We start from the raw sequence: 22577 nt of genomic DNA, 5'->3' as shown, positions 1-22577 counted from the left end.
TATTGGTTATGAACTGTAGATTAAAACTGAAGAAACTGCAAAAAGGTGGGAATTTAAGGAGATGGGACCTAGATAAACTGACAGAACCAGAGGTTGCAGGGAGTTTCAGGGAGAGCATTAGGGAATGATTGACAAGAAATGAGAACCACTTGTACGAATATCAAGAGCTTAGATAGATAACCAGTTTCAGGCAAAGAAGGAAGGCAGAAGGGGGAAGGAGTATATAGAGGATCTAAACAAGGGCGACATGTTTGAGAGCAATGGAAGAGGACATAGATGAAGACGAAATGGGAGATATGATACTGCGTGATGACAGAGCACTGGAATTTCTGAGCCGAAACAAGGCCCCGGGAGTAGACAAACATTCCATTATAACTACTGACTGCCTTGGGAGAGCCAGTCCTGACAAAACTCTACCATCTGGTGAGCAAGATGTATGAGACAGGCAAAATACCCTCAGACTTCAAGAAGAATATAATAATTCCAATCCCAAAGAAATCAAGTGTTGACAGGTGTGAAAATTACTGAACTATCAGTTTAATAAGTCATGGCTGCAAAATACTAAAATTCTTTACAGACAAATGGAAAAATGGTGGAAGACGACCTGTGAGAAAATCAGTTTTCACTGCATAGAAATGTTGGAACATGTGATGCAACACCGGCCCTACGACTTATCTTAGAGGATAGATAATGGAAAGGCACAGAAAGAAAGAGTAGGAAAGCAGCACACGTACTCAGCTGGGCCCAGCCAGTGATGAAGCATGATCTTTCAGTAAACAATTTCATGCTACTGAGACAAACGAGATTTTCCAGTTTTTCTTCCAAATTTCTCCGATATTCCCAAATTTCCACGATTTCCAGAATTCGTGACAACCCTGTGGTACCTTTTGTGAAAAGAATTGTGTGGGTAGTAACTGTTACGAGTCAGGAAGCCACACCACAATAGACAGCTGCCAACATATCTAATATGCACAATGTAATTAAAGAAGGCACATAGAAAATAACATATTTTTCAATAAATAGTGTCTGATCCAATGAGCCACCTAGTTTGGAGACCTCATTTTCCACAATCTCAACATTTCATGTACATTTAGTTGTCCATATGACCTCTTTCTCATTGCTTTTCCTTTTCTTTCTCGGTATGAGTGGATGTTTATCTAAATAGGTCCATTCATGAAATAAATAATGCAAGAATCTCAATACACTATATTCTAAAATATGGCTTGCAACATACATTCACAAAAGCAACACAGCTATTTCCCTTGTATTAGGCCTAGATAATAGCACAACAATCAAATATGACACACTTTATCATTAAAAAATGGAGGTATCTTCATGAACTAACTTACCTATGAGTTCACACAAACATTAAAGTAGTATAACCAGTTTACTACAGTGACTGATTACTAAAATTCTTCCACGAGCAAAAAAATTCTTTTCTTGTTGATGAATTTCATATTGTACTACAATATTTGTGCTCCCACTGAACATAACTTGGCCATATGCCGCAACTGTCCTGACCAAAAACATAACTTCCCAGCTGTCATTAGGTTATCTAACATCCTCTTTTTTTATCCGGTACAGAAGAAAATAGGAACCATGCATTTTATCTTTTGTAAAACTAACTCCTCTAAATCCTTAGACTGTCTTACTCCCACATTAATGTTGGCTTCCAGAAATCAAGACATCTAGTGGGAGTAGTAGCATGTGGAAGCTTTGAGTGCTACAGTAAACTCTGCTTAGCACTATGAGACACATTAAAGTCACCTCTATCTTCTCATGGTGACTGACATGCAGAAGCCATTACAATAACTTATCATACATCAGATCCCAGAAATTCCACATTTAAGGTGTCAGACGATAAAGCACACACTGAAATACTCATTATCATGGCAATCAATCACATTTAGCGAATACTGCAACAACATTGCCTGTTCTCGAGTAATGTTTCTAGAAACATATGCAATACAATATTTCAGAATAATTAGGCTGAGCTTTGACCACTGTGTAAGGTATACAGCCACATTTATGTCATATCAAAATGAATGTGACTAACCTTTACTGTGATTCACTCTGTCTTCAACTTTTTTAAACACAAAGATGAGAGACGGTTTCAGGAAGACTTATCTCTCAAAGGGAGATGACAACCGCAGGAAAGAACTCTGTTGATAGAACACTTATCTCCTAAGAGTTGGGAATCCAAACTTACAGTAGTTTCATTGTTTTAAGTCTACATTCTTTTCAGTTACCAACGTTCAGCACATTTAAAGGGAAAACAGTATATGGTTGTGTTCACTAAGGAAGTTTGTCATTAAGAAAAACGCCTACTGTCACTGCTACTGCTTTTTATTTTGCATAAAACTGCTGTTAAAATGTATGAAAATTCTTTATGAATTTATATTTGTTTTAATATCTGTATAATACAGAGTACATATGTACAAAATAAAGTATATTTTATCAAAACTCACTCAGTTTACAGATTGTGTGTTTATTTCATTAAGTACATAACAGTTCTTTAAAGCACTTTTAAAATGTTACCATTTATACATGCGACAGACCTGAGGTATTCTTCAGTTTCAAAAAATTCACACGTTGCATGCTTCAATTACAAAGAAACATAGCACACCCACAATAAATTAACAAATAAAAAAGCATTTCATTTAGCTTCTTTGTCCCATAAATTGCATCTGGGAAGAAAATGTTCTGAACTTGATGGCATTTAATTTTTTGCTGATAAATTTATCAATCTAACACACTAAACATGAAAGTTATATAAATCTGATTAAAATATAGGTGTTGTGAACTCTGAAATGGTAACTGGGAGAGAGGCCAAGCAGTTCAGACAATGTCGTGGAATGTGAAATGACAAATTTTGTCACTAAATGCAGAATAAGAATTCTGTAACTGTGTGTAATCCATGTAACATCAGAATTTATGAATGGTGGTGCCCATAACATTTTTTTTCCATTATTTAGTTACTTTTCCACTGCAAATACTTGTACCACGTACCAATGCAGATATGCCAAATAAATTAGAGTATTGCACACATGGCTAGCAAACCATCACGTAAGAGCAATCCATATAACATTCACTTAAGCAAAAATTAGCGATAACAGCACCAAATGTGGAAATGAAAAGTTCTGATTAATATACTTATTGTCAACATTATGAATGAAAATGACTAGTCCTCATGGAACATCCATGTAATACTAGTGTCAATGGCCTGATGCCGGTGGTTTCAGATCTGCATGGTTATTATTAATGGCTGCTTGTACAAGTAAATTACTGACTGTCATCTGAAGCAACACAGAAGAAATTATGCATATATTTGTCTCTGCAACTGCATACGTTACATGGGTGACAAAGTTTGACACATCTATAATAAATACAGCAAGTAGATGAATGATATGACTGCCATGTAGAAGATTGGTGTTGTGATAAAAGGACACAGAATTTATCTGTAAACATGAGAAAATTAAGTTTTACAGAGGCAGCATACTGTTGCAGAACTGGGGTGGGGTGGGGTGGGGTGGGGGGAGGGGGGGGGGGGAGTAGAGAGATGGCTGAAGAAGATTGTAAATGACCACAAATCACCACAAACTGATTCACTCAATAAGACATAGTAGTAAGTAAAAGAAATAGAGAGAAGCACATGAAGAAAACTGAAGTACAACTGACAAAATACTAGCACATAACTACGAGAGTGAATGTAAGGACAGAGCTTTGTGTATTCTGGTGGTAAATGATTATACAGGGTGACAGTTATCGAAATATATTACATAAAAATAATCATAATTTCTGAATGGTTTGTATTAGGACATTCAAAAAGTGGGACACGATGTGAATTGGTATCTTTGATTTAGTGACTAAGTCCACTTTCATTTAGATGGGCTCGTCAATAAAATTGGTGCATCTGCAGGACAGAGAATCCGCATTTCACTATCAAGAAGTCTCTTCATTCTCAATAGATGACTGGTGTGCAATGCCCATTCACGGAATAACTGGTGCGATATTCCTTGATGGCACAGTGACTACTGAGCGGTATGTGAAGATTCTGGAAGATTATTTCATGCCCATTATCCAAAGTAATCCTAATTTAGACATGATGTGGTTCATACAAGACTGAGCTCAATGCCATCATAGAAGGTGTGTGTTTAATGTCCCGGAGGAGAACTTCGGGGACTGCATTCTGGCTGTAGGGTACCCAGAGGCCACTGGCATTGGCCTTTATTGACCACCATATTCTCTTGATCTGAACATGGTCTCCTTTTTGTGGAGCTACATAGTAGACAAGTTGTAGAACAACCCCAAAACCACTGCTGAGCTGAAAACTGCCACTCAGGAGGTTACTGATGTTCCACACTTTAGCAGTTCTTGCAGAATTTCACTATTTGTCTGCGCCACATCGCCAATGATGGCAGCAAATCCAAGAAATCATAACTAGAGCCAAATATCTGTAGTGATGTTTACATGTTGAATAAAGTGAGTACACACTGTAGTTTGTAACTAATTTATGGTGTTTTTTCTTTTTTCTTTTTCATGTAGTTCAATAACCGTCACCCTGTCGTTACAGCAACATTAGGGGCTGATTAAATTCGCATTAGCTCTACAAGTACGCCAGTATGAAGGGATTCAATAGTTAACAAATTGACAGGACTGTAGAAATTCTGGCACAATAACCATACCAGTAGCACTGGCACAAGTAAAAATATACTAACAAGTTCTTGCACAATCTCCAACTGGAGTCTCATGTACATATACAGTAAAACAAAAAGACTTAATACACTAAATAGTTTAGATTATTTTGTAAACTGTAGTGTTAATGCTTCACCTACCAATGATTTATTACTATATCTTAAAATTAGCAATTATGAGTTCAGTGGAACATTTCACTGTGACAACACAATCACCACATACAAAAACATTAGTAACAGCTAACAATGATATGAGTAACTGGCATTAAAGTTATTTTTGAGTAGTATGTTACAGATTTCTGACAGATGCATACTGCACCTGTTCAGTTGCCTCTTAACATGCTTGAAACTGCATCTTACCTGTACTGAAACAACAAATATATCCAAAAATATATATGTATATTAACATAAAACTGTCACAGCAAAGTTCTTAACTATGACACATGCACTTGATAATCCATATGTATCTTGTTAAACTTGATATATACAAAATTTATAAGCCACTTTCTCGATTATCACCCATTATAAGCATTATAATTTTGTAAACACGGATTTTACAGGCAATACGACTAGTTTAAAAAAATCAGAGAAAAACTTCTGAATCTTAAAATATCTCTGCCTAAATATAACAGCACATACTACACATTACAGTTTCCACCTTCAGAGCACTGATTTAAATAACTTCATGTCTGTATCTCTAACCGTGTTAGATATCACACAAAAACTATTAGATATGTAATGAAAAATGAATTAAGGATGAAGAATCAGATCGTAAAGAGTAAGCTGCCATGCAATGGACATATGAAAAGAAATAGTGTAGAGAAACTGTCTATTACTTTTGTTACTTCATATTTTGAAGCAAAACATAGGAAGCTTCCATCAGATACTACACCCTGTTTAAAAAAAATTTTAATTTATTGTCTACGAGAAAATGTCCAGTAAAAGGAAATTTAATTTACAGATATCTTAAATGAGTAAATTTAAGCTGGAAAAACTTGGTATGGAAAACTTCTTCACTGTCTGAACTATCCACTAAGACTCTTCATACAGAACAGCGAATTACAGTATATCACCTACAGACAGACAACCAAATAAGTTCCGACAGTGAGAATATGAAGTCGTGCAGTAATTAGCTCGCTTGCGTTCTCTCTCTCTCTCTCTCTCTCTCTCTCTCTCTCTCTCTCTCTCTCTCTCTCTCAAGTGACTACATTATACAATGAAAATAATCTTATCTAGATGTTGTGTCCCTCACCCATGTTTGCTTGTGAACTCCCTTCCACTTTTCTTTAATTCGTTCTTAGCTGTTGATGAGGGAAACAATTTTGTAATTTCTACTCTGCAGATAGTAAACCAGTGCAATTTGTGATCATTCTTGTTTTAGTCTGGTTTTGTAGTGAAGGTATTCCAAATATATTAAAAGAAACTGAATTTTCAGTACTAACTTTCACATTTTCATTTGAAAGGCAGTATTACTCAGGTAAATGTGCTCTTGTTACCAATGGAGTTCAGCCCACCATTAATGAGAACTGTAGATCGAGTTACATCAATCAAAAAATATATCAACAATACACACATATTAAACCCTGAAGAAGAATGGAAGCTTTTAAGCTGAAACATCATATTTCAGTTCTTGATGTGCCTACCCATCACTCAGTGCCCCCACCACATTGTGCCTGTGGGTGGTTATTCTGATACATTCCACTTCTTGTACATCACCCAGGATTGACCCATATGAATAATAAAACACAGATAACCACTGTTTTCCTACTAGTCAAACTTTTCAAAAGAAAAAGGCAACAGCAAATTACACTGAGACCAAAACAAAGCACACCAAATACACATTTGTTACTTTTGTGCCCATATCCAACAATTTAAGGTCGCATACTATTTTAAGCAAACATTTGTGACACTGTAATATAGGAATACAGATATCACATACTATACCTAACAAATGAATAATTTAACAAATTTTGTCTCTCACATTTCCTTACTAGTGTAAAGAAATTCATTCCTAACAGGAAACAACAAACCTGTGGACTACTACAAATACATCCCTCTCATGGCACACATGTTACATGCCATGATTATTTATAGTGATCCAACAGACAGTTTAATGTCAAATTCATCTAACACATCACACTATGACACACAGGGCTTACTTTTTTCTTGAAGTACAGCAGCTTTTTAGTGATATTGTATATACATCAGATCTAGGTGAAAGTTAAGCTTAAGATAAGAGCTAATATTTTGTGGCAATCACTTTTAAATCCACCAAACAGCTGAGTGGGAGTGGTACCATTTTGTCACTGTTATAAATAATATGTGACTGACAGTAAAACCACTGCCATTGAGCAAATAATGTATATAAATTTTAAATACTGAACTCTGGACAAATACAGATTTTGAAATACAGTAGCTAATTATAGCAAAATAATGTGAGATCTTGCAAAGTTAGGAAAAAGTAACGTATTTAATTGCTTTGATATTGTAAAGCAATGGATTACATAAACAACAATGCATCACATAATATCATTTTACTGTTCATAACTGCCTCCTAGCCTCCATTAATTTGTACTTTTAGAAGTTATCAAGCACTAGTGCACAAAGCCTTACAGGTAATTTAAATTTTACACCTTTGGTATCTTCAGCTCAACGCATTTCTCTCAAAGACGTGCCAAAAATAAGTCCACAGTCTAAAAATTACCACACCTTAATAACAAATATTCCATAAAATGCAACACTTGTTTTGTTCAGGGGCATCATTACAAACAATTATTACTAGCATATTAATCTCCATTTCCTTCTAAAATTACACAGCCAACAGTTCAAAGTTTTGACACGCCTGTTACAATATGTATTGTGTAATACTCAGCACTGTACACAAAGTTTAGTGCCCGATTATAAATGGCGTGATGTGATGTGATCATTTTTTCAATATTCACTATTCACAAACATTGGGATTCACTGCAAAAAAACAGCATACAACAGAAAAAATGCAATATATAGCATACATCACATGCATGGCAAAAACTTTTTTTCCTTCTGAGGCATATCTGCATGTCAAATATAATTAATATCGACACTGTACATACATACGATGACAAACAGAATTGAACACTCTCTCTCTCTGTGACACACACACACACACACACACACACACACACAATAATCAAATGCTTCTCAAAAATCCTTAGGCCTTGGCAGATGTGACGGCGGTTAATTCTGCATTTAAGTACACAAGGATCTTCTGCAGATGGGACTTTCCAAATAGTCTTCATTTTCAGTAGTATACTCTCCTGATGGACCACAGATTCTTCATTTTTTAAACTCAAGTCCAAGTGCTTGTACCAAGAAGCACAAGATGTCAGTGCTTTCTTCTATCTAGAAACAAGGAATATTACAGATAGCACATTTAAATTTTAATGAATGTGTTAATTTCAATAAAACATGTTTAGTAATTTTACCAGTTTGGCTGTTGGTTTTCCTCCTCCATGTCCTGCTTTTGTTTCAATACGTATAAGCAGAGGGTTTGTCTGAAACACAAAGGAAAACCAACCTGTAGCTTCATGCTCAATTTTCCTGTTATGATGGGTTAACCTGTTTCCACACTAAATGTCTATTTCCATTTAATACATAGGAGGTGGCTCCATTTTCTTTTATTTCACCAAGACCAGTAATTACCAAGAATTGAATAGGGGAGGGTGGGCAATGTACAGCATTAAGATGGTCACACATTAATATGAAAAAGCGAAGAGCACTACAACCAGTCATCGTTCATCTAATACCAACTGCTATGTACTGAAGTACAAATTTCCATAAGTAAAATACTTCTTATTTGGGAAACATCTGGGACATCAAGATGCCATCTTTGTTAGGAATATGAAGTGACTTCACGAGCTTCTGAGACATCAGTATTCTACTGTTATCCACTAGGTCATATCAGAAGCTTTACAACACAAATATTCAAACAGTTATGAACATTAAACCTCAACATTCTGCATGCAAATGGCTGAGGATGAATAGCAAAGGATCAGTAGAAAATTTGCAAGAAATTCTCACCAAAACTGTGACACAGCATTCTGTATAATATTACAGCGTCTAAAAAAGATGAAAACTAAGTGTAGTTACTATACATAAATTTTAATTCTTTATATCTTACTCAGTTTAGTTTCTGCAAACTTTAAAATAATCTATGAACAGTAAAATTTTGACTACATACGAACAAAAAATTGTGTATGGATAAAAAACTTGCCATGTAAGGGAAGTAATGAGCTGAAAAGCATAAAAAGAGAGTGGTACCCGTCACCTTTCAGCTATGTTCCGATAACGTTCTTTACTGGAATCTGCAGCATGATAAGCAATTGGTAAGATAAAAATGGTCAGTCATGCCATTAAGTATCAAATCCCAAAGTATTACCTAAAATGCAGTGTCTTTTTTGGTGGGGTGGGGGGAGGCAATAAGAGGTATTCAAAGATCAGAATAATCACTCATAAGCAGCTACAGACAGAGCAAATTATTACCAATTTTTTCCTTCCAGTCACAAGTCAAAGCAGGCTACGACTCAAATGCATTGAGACTTTCATACACAACAAAACACACATATCAATTCAATTTGTTGGCAATTTTTTTTATGCACTTTGTCTCTATACACACACAGCCCGCAATGCACATTCCATTAATATGACAATATGGTGGCTTCGTGTATTTGGCAAAAGAATATTACAGATGGATGAAAACCAAATGGAGCTATGTTTCATTCTTAGACAGGTTTTCATTTAATCTCAAACCTGAAAATTCTGAGGAGTGTGATGCAGAAGCCAATCCAATATTTGTAGGCTCATTAATTAACACACACCAATTTTCTGAGAAATTAGTATTTTAATTGTGTGCGCATTTGTGTTTCAATTCAATGCCCAATTAATACAAAAGTCTTGTGGATAGAGTAAGTAGTTAGACTCAAATCTATTAAAATCCTTAATGATCAGACTCGTTTCTGAACAACTCTGCTCTATTACAGTATCCGTATTTGGTTTAGTCAGTTTATCCAGGTTCTCACAGATATATATCGTAAATTCAGAGGTTGTACAGAGTTTCAGGGAGAGCATAAGAGAACAATTGACAGCAGTGGGGGAAAGAAGTACAGTAGAAGAAGAATGGGTAGCTTTGAGGGATGAAGTAGTGAAGGCAGTTATAAGAGTCGAGGGACATGAAATGGAAGCAGTGGTTGGGAATGGAGTGAGACAGGGTTGTAGCTTCTCCCCAATGTTATTCAATATTTATATTGAGCAAGCAGTAAAGGAAACAAAAGAAAAATTTGGAGTAGTTATTAAAATCCATGGAGAAGAAATAAAAACTTTGATGTTCGCCGATGACATTGTAATTCTGACAGAGACAGCAAAGGATTTGGAAGAGCAGTTGAACAGAATGGACAGTGTCTTGAAAGGAGGATATAAGATGAACATCAACAAAAGCAAAACGAGGATAATGGAATGTAGTCGAATTCAGTCGGGTGATGCTGAGGGAATTAGATTAGGAAATGAGACACAAAGTAGTAAAGGAGTTTTGCTATTTGAGGAGAAAAATAACTGATGATGGTTGAAGTAGAGAAGATATAAAATGTACACTGGCATTGGCAAGGAAATCGCTTCTGAAGAAGAAAAATTTCTTAACATCAAGTATAGATTTAAGTGTCAGGAAGTTGTTTCTGAAAGTATTTGTTTGGAGTGTATCCATGTATGGAAATGAAACATGGACGATAAATAGTTTGAACAGGAAGTGAATAGATGCTTTCGAAATGTGGTGCTACAGAAGAATGCTGAAGATTAGATGGGTAGATCACGTAACTTATGAGGAGGTATTTAATAGAATTGGGGATGAGAGGAGTTTGTGGCACAACTTGACGAGAAGAAGGGACCGGTTGGTAGGACATGTTCTGAGGCATCAAGGGATCACAAATTTAGCATTGGAGGGTAGCGTGGAGGGTAAAAATCGTAGAGGAAGACCAAGAGATGAATACACTAAGCAGATTCAGAAGGATGTAGGTTGCAGTAAGTACTGGGAGATGATGAAACTTTCACAGGAGAAAGTAGCATGGAGAGCTGCATCAAACCAGTCTCAGGACTGAAGACCACAACAACAACGTCAGTGGGAAGATGCTTAACCAGATAATGAAATATAAACTAGAAGAGTGAATTAAGGTTACGCTTTGTGGTAAAATCAGCAATGAAATTTCAGTGACCTATTGAGTTTTCAGAAGAAACTGGTATTTCAAATTTAAAAAATAGAACAAAAAGTAAGAATACTCTGTATACAAAGACAACAAGTTCATGCAAGAAGCTTTAATCAATGGGAATCACACTGTGTGTGATCTCTCAAAGGCCTTTGATTGTGTAAATCATGGAATTCTTTTAGATAAGCTAAATCATTATGGTTTGAGGGGGGCAGTTCACAAATGGTTTAATTCATACTTAACTGGAAGATTGCAGAAAATTGAAATAAGTGGTTCATATAATGTTAAAACAGCTGATTCCTCAAACTCACTAAATTTTGATAAAACACAGTATATACAGTTCCGCTCAGTAAATGGCACAACTCCAGTAATAAATGTAGACTTTGAACGGAAATCTGTAGCTAAGGTAGAATTTTCAAAATTTTTAGGTGTGTCCATTCATGAGAGGTTAAACTGGAAGCAACACATTGATGGTCTGCTGAAACGTGCGAGTTCAGCTATGTATGCTATTAGGGTTATTTCAAATTTTCGTGATAAGAATCTCAGTAAATTAGCTTACTATGCCTACTTTCATTCACTGCTTTCATATGGCATCACATTCTGGGGTAATTAATCATTGAGTAGGAAAGTATTCATTGCTCAAAAACGTGCAATCAGAATAATTGCTGGAGCCCACTCACGGTCATCCTGCAGACATCTATTTAAAGATCTAGGGATCCTCACAGTAACCTCACAATATAAATATATTCACTTATGAAATTTGTTAACAGTCCAACCCAGCTCAAAAGCAATAGCAGTGTGCATAGCTATAACACCAGGAGAAAGGATGATTTTCACTATGCAGGGTTAAATCTGACTTTGGCACAGAAAGGGGTAAATTATGCTGCCACAGAAGTCTTTGGTCACCTACCAAACAGCATCAAAAGCCTGACAGATAGCCAACTAACATTTAAAAATAAATTAAAAGATATTCTAGATGACAACTCCTCCTACTCATTGGATGAATTTTTAGATATAAATTAAGGGGGGGGGGGGGGGAAGAAACAACAATTTAAACATTAGTGTCATGCAATATTTTGTGTAATGTAGTATCTTGTACAGACTTCTTTTATTAACCTGACACATTCCACATCATTACAAAGTGTCTTCTTCATGATCAATGGAACAAGTATTAAACTAATCTGAAGTAACACAGTAATTATATTTAGTCCAGTCAACCTCTGACAAACTGTGTGTGTGAATTTGTTTGCTGTTATGGGGTTGTGCGTGGTGCCATTTGAGATTTTCAATTTTCTTATTGCGCTTTAGTCGCATTTTGTTTATAGCTGTGCATATGCACCTTTTGACTTTTTCCACAATGGAAGCAAAAATAGCCAGATTAATTTTTGTGCTAGTTGAAGGTGAATTACATATAATTCTTTGTTTAATGTCTGTTTCTTTGTATATAGTGATTTAATTTCGCATTTCAGCCCGACATTTTTAGTGGCCTGCCTGGCAAGTTTTGCTCTTTTCCAACTATTTATCTTTATGTTTACAATGGTTATTAAATCTGGGGGTTTCAACTGTTCGACACAAATTAAAATGAATCTGTATCTTCTTAAACTGGTAATAGAGGCCAACTGGAAATTCTTGACATGATGACATTAAATTCTTCATTTGTGTGGCCACTGTGTCCATAGTTGCTTTATAATTCTTGATGATATTTTTGCTGTCATTGCCACTACAAAAACACACAATTTTTTTTTCACACACACAATTTCTATCCTATGGTGGTCAATCTTACAGATAACACTGCATGAAAACTAAGAACAGCTCTCAGAAAAAGGCCTAAAACACAATGTTGACTCAGCAGCAAATTAACAAGTGAAACAAGATCTCATTATAGAATCTGAATATATTCTCACTATAGAACAAAAAACGGAAACAATAGTGTAAACACAGGGCTGACTAGGGAGTTAATGAACATGGCAACACAGATTAAAGAAGGAAAATATAAATTCAAAAATAATTGTGATGAAACAGCTTAAAATATAAAGAAAAAACAGCAAACAGAAAATGTCATTGCAACAAAATCTGACAAAGGTAGTAGTGTTCTCCTTACGAAAAAAAAAAAGAATACATAAAAAACAGACTAATTCATTAGCAAAAATATAAAAAGTTAAAAATCAAACCCAACTAACAAAACTCAAACATGTTTAAAAAATACTCAAAAACAGAGTACCGTATTTACTCCAATGTAAGCCGCACTCTCATCTAAGCCGCACCTGAAAAATGAGACTCTAAATCAAGGAAAAAAAAATTTCCCAAATTTAAGCCGCACCTGAAATTTGAGACTCAAAATTCAAGGGGAGAGAAAAGTTTTGGACCGCACCTCCAAATCTAAACAAAGTTGGTCCATTGTAATATGAGACACAATTTAGGTCGAATGAATGACTGTACAGCTACAGTAGTTTGGTTTGAGTCTTAAGCTTAGCAGTTAAGCTTTACCAGGTAGCCATTGCTATGCGTCAGACGCTCCGTCCGTATTTTATACGGGTACCCTTCCTTTTTCACGTGCTTTGTCAGGTTTGAATTGATTGCTTATTTTTCTTTGATCTGATAAGTGCCGTTCTCTTTGTTATATGTGTTTACGTCACTAAGCTGAAAATGCATTACTGTACTGTGTCATGCATTGTTTGTCACATTCTGATAATGAGTGTTTACAGCCTGTCGCCGCTCGTTGCATGGTTTGCTTTTGTGCACGCTAGCGCCACTTACAATTAAAAAAAGAGAGGAATGGTCTCATTAGTGAAACAATGGCAAGAGACTACTATTTGTTGTTACTTACACTGCTGCTTTCTTTGATAATGATCAACAAGAACCAAATAATAGACTGCGTATGATAGATGATGTTCTGAACGAGAGTTTAGCAAAAATTTTTCCCTGTTTGAAAATCTTTGCAACGCCTCTTCAGTACGTTACATTCTGCACAGAAATAACAGTCATCTTAGATTTAAAAATCTAGTCAATTGTCGTGCTTCATTTCTGACTATCACTATTAGGCATAAGAATAATACATATATAAACATGACATGAATATTCTTCCGCGTTTGCTGTTGTCTCACTCTAGTTTCGTAGTTTATTAGGCAGACAGGATTTAAATGAGATAGCAGCAAACACAAAAGAATACATGGCAAAATGTTTATATTCGTATTATACTTACAGCGAAGAGAATACTGCATGTGATTCACAATTCATAAAAGTTCCTATTAGCAACCATCTCTTCTCATAGGTACAGTTGGCCATATTGACAAACATCCCAAACAGTCTTTCCAGACGGGTTAGCAACCATCTCTTCTCATAGGTACAGTTGGCCATATTGACAAACATCCCAAACAGTCTTTCCAGACGGATATTAGTAGTACATAGAAATGCTACTACATTCGTAGATTAACAATACGAAATTTGTATTTACTTCGTTAGATAATGTATGAAAATGCAGTGGTCGAAAACTAAGGTGGAGAAAAAAAGCTCATCTTCCACATTTTTTTAAATTTATTTACTGATGAAGAGGATTTGGCGCCAATATTTATCTTTGTGCCTGCAAAGCATGCCTGTGTAGTGCTACATATATTCGACAGCAGAGGTAAGTTGTGGCGGCACCTACCAGCATTTTTCACAACTTCCGCTTACTTTGCACTCAATTCTAAGCCACAGGCAGTTTTTTGGATTACAAAAAGTGGAAAAAAGTGCCACTTAGATTCGAGTATATACGGCATACATTTACAGACAGAAAGAAACAGACTCGTACAAGAGAACCCTCAAGCCCCCAACATGAGATGTCAACCAAACATCCATTAAGAAAATTATCCAGCCCATCCAATAGAGGATTAAGAGCAGCTCCTACATACCTACTAGCAAAACAAATGCAGCCACAGCTCACCTAGTATTATAAACTAGAAAATGATAAAACAATCAGAAATACCCTCAACTGGTAGAACATGCAATACACACTAAAATCCCTGACACAGCAATCCTTTGATGTAGAAAATATGTACAGTTGCAACCCTGTTAATGAAACCATAAAAGTAATTGAAGAAATCCTGAAAAAACACAACCAGCTACCTCATGAACACACAGATGAAACCATAAAATAATTACTATTACTCGCACAACAAAATTATTTTGAATTCAATCAAGAATACTACATACAAGAAGAAGGTTTACACATGGTTCACCTACCTCGGAAACCTTAGTCAACATTTTCATGAATCATATAGAAAAATTAATATTTGAAGACATAACAAAAAAAGCTACATCATTATCAACTGGTACTGATACATGGATGACAATATGCATGGTAGATGACCCTAAAAACAGGCTACAGCAACTACACAAAGGCATAAGTACTGAACACCAAAATTTCACAACAGAAGATGAACAAGAAAACTCACCACACTTTTTAGACATAACCATAAGAAAAGATAATAATAAACAAACATTTGACATATGAAGGAAACGCAAAACAAGTGACATATTAAATGAAACTTCAAACCACCTACAGACCCACAAACAAGCAGCAACCAGATACATGTTAAACAGGCTGAACATGATCCCCGTAAACACTTCTAATTACCAGAAAGAGTTAGCCATTATAAAACAAACAGCATTAAAAATGGACACAAAGAAACAATGTTAACAAACTAAACAAAAAAAAGAGACAAATAATGAAAAAACCGCGCTAACTCATACAACTTGCACAAAAAAAAAAAAAAAAAACCACCATACAGTTACCTTCTACATCTACATCTACATGACTACTCTGCAATTCACATTTAAGTGCTTGGCAGAGGGTTCATCAAACCACAATCATACTATCTCTCTACCATTCCACTCCCTAACAGTGTGCGGGAAAAACAAACACCTAAACCTTTCTGTTCGAGCTCTGATTTCTCATATTTTATTTTGATGATCATTCTTACCTATGTACGTTGGGCTCAACAAAATATTTTTGCATTCGGAAGAGAAAGTTGGTGACTGAAATTTCATAAAAAGATCTTGCCGCGACGAAAAACGTCTTTGCTCTAATGACTTCCATCATAATTCGCGTGTCACATCTGCCACACTTTCTCCCCTATTACGTGATAATACAAAACGAGCTGCCATTTTTTGCACCCTTTCGATGTCCTCCGTTAATCCCACCTGGTAAGGATCCCACACCGCACAGCAATATTCTAACAGAGGACGAACGAGTGTAGTATAAGCTGTCTCTTTAGTGGACTTGTTGGATCTTCTAAGTGTCCTGCCAATGAAACGCAACCTTTGGCTCGCCTTCCCCACAATATTATCTATGTGGTCTTTCCAACTGAAGTTGTTCGTAATTTTTACACCCAGGTACTTAGTGGAATTGACAGTCTTGAGAATTTTACTATTTATTGAGTAATCTAATTCCAACGGATTTCTTTTGGGACTCATGTGGATCACCTCACACTTTTCGTTATTTAGCATCAACTGCCACCTGCCACACCATACAGCAATCTTTTCTAAATCGCTTTGCAACTGATACTGGTCTTCGGATGACCTTACTAGACGGTAAATTACAGCATCATCTGCGAACAACCTAAGAGAACTGTTTGCCGTCTATTACTATGAACTGCGACCTTCCCGACAGGAAATCACGAATCCAGTCGCACAACTGAGACGACACCCCATAGGCCCGCAGCTTGATTAGAAGTCGCTTGTGAAGAACAGTGTCAAAAGCTTTCCGGAAATCTAGAAATACGGAATCAACTTGAGATCCCCTGTCGATAGCGGCCATTACTTCATGCGAATAAAGAGCTAGCTGCATTGCACAAGAGCGATGTTTTCTGAAACCATGCTGATTACGTATCAATAGATCGTATCCTTTGAGGTGATTTCCACAGCAAATTAACTCATCAAATAGGAAACCAATTAAAAAAAACAAGGCATAAACATTGCTTACAAAAAACAAACAATGAAGCACTCCTAACTCTAAAATCAAAACCAGACAGATACTGTACTAACAACGTGTTATCCATCAGCTCAGTTGCAGAGATTGTTAGAAAATATACAGTGCAAGGACTGGCAGGGCATCTGACAAGATATAAAGAACACATCAGAACAAACACAGTACAAACCATTCAACATTTATGGATAATCTAAAAGAAGAACACCATAGATCACACAATATTGAAAACGATATGAGTATCATAAAAATCAGTAAAGATAGACACCACCTTTTTTCCAAGAAAATTTCCACGTACAAAAAGCATTAACACAAAATAAACAGTGCTCAGTAACCATATAAATATTGGAAACCAGACACACTACAGAATAATTGATGAAATTACTAAAGAAAATAGCCTTTTCCATCCTTCACCCACCCTCCCACAACTCCCTCCCCCCTCACTGTTTCATTTCACTTCTCACTCATCACCTTCTCTTCTAATTCTCACTCAATCACACTGCTGCATGTCCTCTCATCGTGGTTTCCCCTTTAAAAAAAATAAAAACCTCCATTGATATTCCTTCTCTACTCTTATACAGTACATACACAGAAACATAATTAAATAGAACTGCACACATACAATAACCTATTTTTTTAAAAAAAAAATAGTTGTAGGTCAAAGACAAAGTAATGGAAAGGTTAAAATCAAACAATGGGAACTCCAGGATGGATGTAATTTACGTTTGTGTCTACTACTGACAAAGGTCTATCGTGACTCAGCATCGCCACTTGGCAACACTTCAAAACACAAAGAACACATATGTGAAGTACAAAAACAAACAATACAGCAGTGTGCATAAAAGTGTGTTGTGAAAAATACATAGTGGGGCAGAATATCTAAATATGAGACCAAAATTATCAGTGTAACACAGAAAAACAACGATGTGCTAGCAGACGGCATTTCCCGATGCAAGCAAGAAATCAGCTGAAAGATCACCAAAAGTACAAGTCAACCTGTTCTTAACTAACTGTTTTTCAATCTGAAAAGCAAATCAAAATGTAAATAACTTAATTACAGACCACTGATGATGCTGTACCTCAATAAAGCATAACGCATCTGATGAAAAAAATCGTGCATTTTGTAGTTCCAATGACAGCAAAAATACCCTCAAGAATTATAAAGCAACTATGGACACTATGACCATACAAATGAAGAATTTGACTGAGAATCAATCCCCCTCTAGCAATGCAGAATAGTGTGCAGAGATTTACATATATTCTGTACATGTGTGTTTTTAGCATTAGTAGCTCATATATCTATTCCATATAGTGCTTACACACTTTATGGAAAATAAACATCCCTCCCACCCCATATGTAAGGCATGTCCGACTGCATCGCCAGTGATCTCAATGACTCACAATCAAACTGTGAAGTGTCAGTACACCTGTGTGAAATACTTTCTTCTTGTGATGTAGTGGGGTAGATATAATGGGACATCGGCTGCTTGCTTTTCCGTTTGCAGATTCATGAAAAAGGGAGCTGCATGACCACAATCCAACAACATACCCTAACTCAAACTACTACCCCTCTTCCACCCTGTTACACCATGAGGACACAGTTATCTTCTAATACAGGTCTACTGCACTTAGATGTGGTACGCACTTTTATATTTCTTTGTAACACACTTTACTAGTAAACAATTTTGTACAATTAAAACACTATTTTTAATAATTTGTGATATTCCCATCCCATTTAACACAAACTACAGTGAAACCCTGCTTTTACACTGTTCAAGGGGCTTCAAAAATTGGTGTGAAATGCGGGAAAATGTAAAATGTGGGAAATAACATTTTAAGCTATAAAAGTTCTGTGCAGGATACCTTCTTGCATTTTCACACTTCATGTATGATATACATTCATAACAGGCATCAGAAGACTTGCCAAGGGCTTGTTCATTATCTAATAAAGGTTTATTATCTAATAAAAACTGCTGATGTAACAGTAACTGTTCAATGTCTGGGAAGTAGGAACATCTGACTCAATTTCATATGTCAATGTTTCTGAAAGCATGCAGCTGTAATTCATTATTTAAATAATGAAATACTGCACTAATTATGTATTTTTTCATGCTTATCATGATGCGGTCAGAGAATTTTTTTCTCACTGTCAAGTGCACATATGTACATGAGTATTTTGTGTGGTGTTTGAATGTGTGTTGTTCTGCGGCTCTTGCACTGTAGTTGTCTTTTTGAGGTTGTCACATACTGTGCCTCCTCAGTTACCTAAACAACCAAAACCCCACACACTGTGTGTGACATCACAAAAAATAAAACTCATTTTGATCAGCGTGAAAAAATATGTAACTGGCACTCTGTTTAAACTAAAAACATTTGAGCAACACAAAGTCAATGACATTTCAACTTTTTCGTAATGTTTAAATTGTGGGAAAATTATAAACATGTTGATGCAAAATCAGGTGGAAATTAACATTGTGGACATAGGAAACTTGACAAGAACAACAAAAAATTTTGTAAATGGCAGGAAAACTCAAGTTCCAAGGAAATTGGTACACCTGCCTAATGTCGTGTAGAGCCCGTGTGAGCATGTGGAAGCGCTGCAACACAATGGGGAATGGACTTCACTAACATCTGAAGCAGTGCTAGATGGAATTGACACCATAAATCCTACAGGGCTGCCCATAAATCTGTAAGAATATGGGGGGCTGGTGATCTCTTCTGAACAGCACACGGCATGGCATCCCAGACATGCTCAATAATGTTCAAGTCAGCAGAGGTGTTTGAATTCAGAAGTATGTTCCTGGAGCCACCCTACAGCAATTCTAGATGTATGGTGTGTCTCATTGTCTTGCTGAATTACACAAATCTGTCAGAATGCACACTGGACATGAATGGATGCATGTGATCAGACATGTTGCTTACGTGCATGTCACCTGTCAGAGTAGAATCTAAACATATCAGGGGTCCCATATCACCCCAACTGCACACACCTGACTCCATTGCAGAGCCTCCACCAGCTTGAACAGTCCCATGCTGACATGCAGGGTCTAAGGATTCATGAGGTTGTCTCCATATTGGTACACGTCCATCTGCTTCATACAATTTGAAACAAGACCTGTCTGACCAGGCTATATGTTTCTGCTCATCAACAGTCCATTGACAGTGTAGATGGGCCTAGGAGAGGTGTAATGTTTTCTTTCTTTCAGTCATTAAGGGTATGATTGGGCCTTCAGCTCCAAAAGCCCATATCGATGCTGTTTTGTTGAATGGTTCGCACACTGACACTTGCTGATGGCCCAGCACTGAAATCTGCTGCAACTTGCAGAAAAATTGCACTTCTGTCACACTGAACAATTTTCCAATTCTCTTCCATTGTCATTGGTCCCATTCTTGCAGGATCCTTTTCCAGAAGCACTGATGTTGGAGATTTGATGTTTTACCAGAGTCCTGGTATTCACAGTACACTCATGAAATGGTCGTACGGGAAAATCCCCCCTTAATCGCTACATCGGAGATGCTGTGCCTGTGTGGACTACAACACCAAGTTCAAACTCACTCAAATTTTGATAACCTGCCAATGTAGCAGCAGTAACCCAACTAACAACTGCGCCAGACACTTGTCTTGTATAGGCGTTGCCAACTCCAGAACCGTATTCTGGCTGTTTATTTTTCTGTGTATTTGAATATGCATGCCTATACCAGTTTCTTCGGTGCTGAAGTGTATTAGTTCTTGAGAAATAGAAGAACAGAATGTTTGTACGAAATTTAATATAGTTTAATTTTGTACTACAAAACATTTTTGCTAGAAGTTGTGGTTTTCTAGTTTTTCATGAGAAACACAAGAAGTAATCTTTTAAACGCCTGCCCACTCACACACCAACCAACAGGTTGGAATTTTTACTACTTTTTCACAACATTGCCCCTGCCCATGTGCGCGCGTGTGTAGGTGGGTGGGTGGGTAGGGGGGGGGGGGGGGGGGGGTGTTCCATTTTGTAACTTGCAAATGTGAGTTACTTATGCAATTCTTTACCAACGGTTTACAGATTGTCCTTGCGAAATGAGGTCCACATAGAAATGGTGAATAAAGATGTAACCCGATTGTATCATTCTTATCTACAGTTATAAATGAACACCCTGTGTTATCAGTCCCCAATTACGAATCCTATCCAAAAAGAAACCAGTGTACAAGTCTTATTAACTGTTGTTAATAATGAAGCAAACACTGAACAATACTGTTATCTCACCTGTTTCTTCACATCTCGCAGAACATGATGTAGTGTTGCAATGAACTTCAGGGAGTGGAGAGGAACAACTCTGTCATCGTGATCAGCAGTTAACAATAGAGTGGCTGGATACTGAAAGAATAATAATAATAATAATAATAATAATAATAATAATAATAATAATAATAACAATAATATACTACTCTACTCAAGATTGCAAGTAACAGGAAATAATGTGTATCAGTTTCAATAAATACAGTGGAAACTGCATAGCAAGCATAATTCATTCCAGAATCTTACTCGTAATGCAAAACTCTCATTAAGCAAAACCCACATAAATTAATGTAAAATATGGTAATGCATTCCATGAGGAGAAAGTTCTAAAACTATCTTATTCATGCCATTCATTCAAAGAAAATTATACATACACAATTATGTACTTAATTATTCATGCTACATAACTAATTCTTTTTTACTAGGAGGTGGAGTCGTAGGCCTGGAGAATGAGCAGGAGTGTTGTGCATAACAAGCAAGACATGGATTGACAGATTCATCTCAAGCAAATATCTCTTTCAACAAGGGATCAAACGCTTCATTGATACAATCACAAAAAATATCACTTCACCCAAGCCTTATTGTTGGACCTCCACCTCACATATAACCTGCTCTCCTGGACTTTACACTTCTTAGAGCTCACAGAGTTTCTGAATGGTAAGCAAGTAGAGGTTTAATTTTCAAATCACTACTTGCATTGGTACAGAATAGCCGTGTGAGCAGTCTTTCTTTGGTTTGTGACTGGGCAATGCATTTTCTTCTGCTGTTATAAAGGTACACTTAAGCATCTATTTCCAGAATAGACCTGTCTCATCACAATTAAAAACTGTTGCGGCAGATAACCCTCAGAATCTACGAGAATCTTTATGTTGCTGATAAAGTTCTCTGGTATCTGTGTTTGATCTACCTGCTTTGCCATGCCTCACAACACTGTGGATGCTGCTTCTCTTAAAACTTCTCAAACCACCCACAGAGTCCCTTAAACACTGACCACTGATGATTGTGGAGTCTTTTTACCGAGGTCAGCGAAACTCATTCTCACCTTCTCACAAATGATTTTCTGATCAATAGTATCACCCTGCAATTGGTTTTCGTTTATCCACATAAGGAGCAATCTTTAGACATCATCCAGAACATGAAACAGTTGTTTAGCTACTCTTGTCACTCCCTTTGAAGCATATATCTTCTTAATTCTACTTAATCTTGTATTTGTTCTTGAGGATAGCACAAATAGTTGATACAGAGTGACTGTGCATGCTACGTCAGCAACACACTGGACACATTGATGTTTTTCAATTGTTTACATTTCATTTCTTAAGTTCTTTTCCTTCTTTTATGGTCATCTTCTTGTGGCTCTATCTTCGGGGGCATTTCTATGAAGGTTATTAAAATTTGCACACAAAAAAAACAC

At 36.5% G+C, this 22577-nt stretch overlaps 1 protein-coding gene across 3 annotated transcripts in view; it reads right to left on the bottom strand.

Moving 5' to 3' along the window:
- Window positions 1–2471: 2471 nt before the first annotated feature.
- The window catches only part of LOC126351857 (prolyl endopeptidase), a 109690-nt gene continuing 89584 nt past the window's right edge, over window positions 2472–22577 (bottom strand). For all 3 annotated transcript variants that reach the window (XM_050002641.1, XM_050002639.1, XM_050002640.1), the window contains exons 13-15: window positions 21134–21244; window positions 8159–8227; window positions 2472–8075 (exon numbers count right to left, since the gene is read on the bottom strand). In XM_050002641.1, the coding sequence (XP_049858598.1) occupies window positions 8010–8075; window positions 8159–8227; window positions 21134–21244 (246 nt within the window). In that variant the 3' untranslated portion in view covers window positions 2472–8009. The remainder of the gene's footprint in view (window positions 8076–8158; window positions 8228–21133; window positions 21245–22577) is intronic.

The sequence above is a fragment of the Schistocerca gregaria genome, chromosome 1 (assembly GCF_023897955.1).
Source record: "Schistocerca gregaria isolate iqSchGreg1 chromosome 1, iqSchGreg1.2, whole genome shotgun sequence".
Lineage (NCBI taxonomy): Eukaryota > Metazoa > Arthropoda > Insecta > Orthoptera > Acrididae > Schistocerca > Schistocerca gregaria.
Note: the sequence above shows the minus strand (reverse complement) of the source record. Positions and strands in the feature narration are given on the sequence as shown.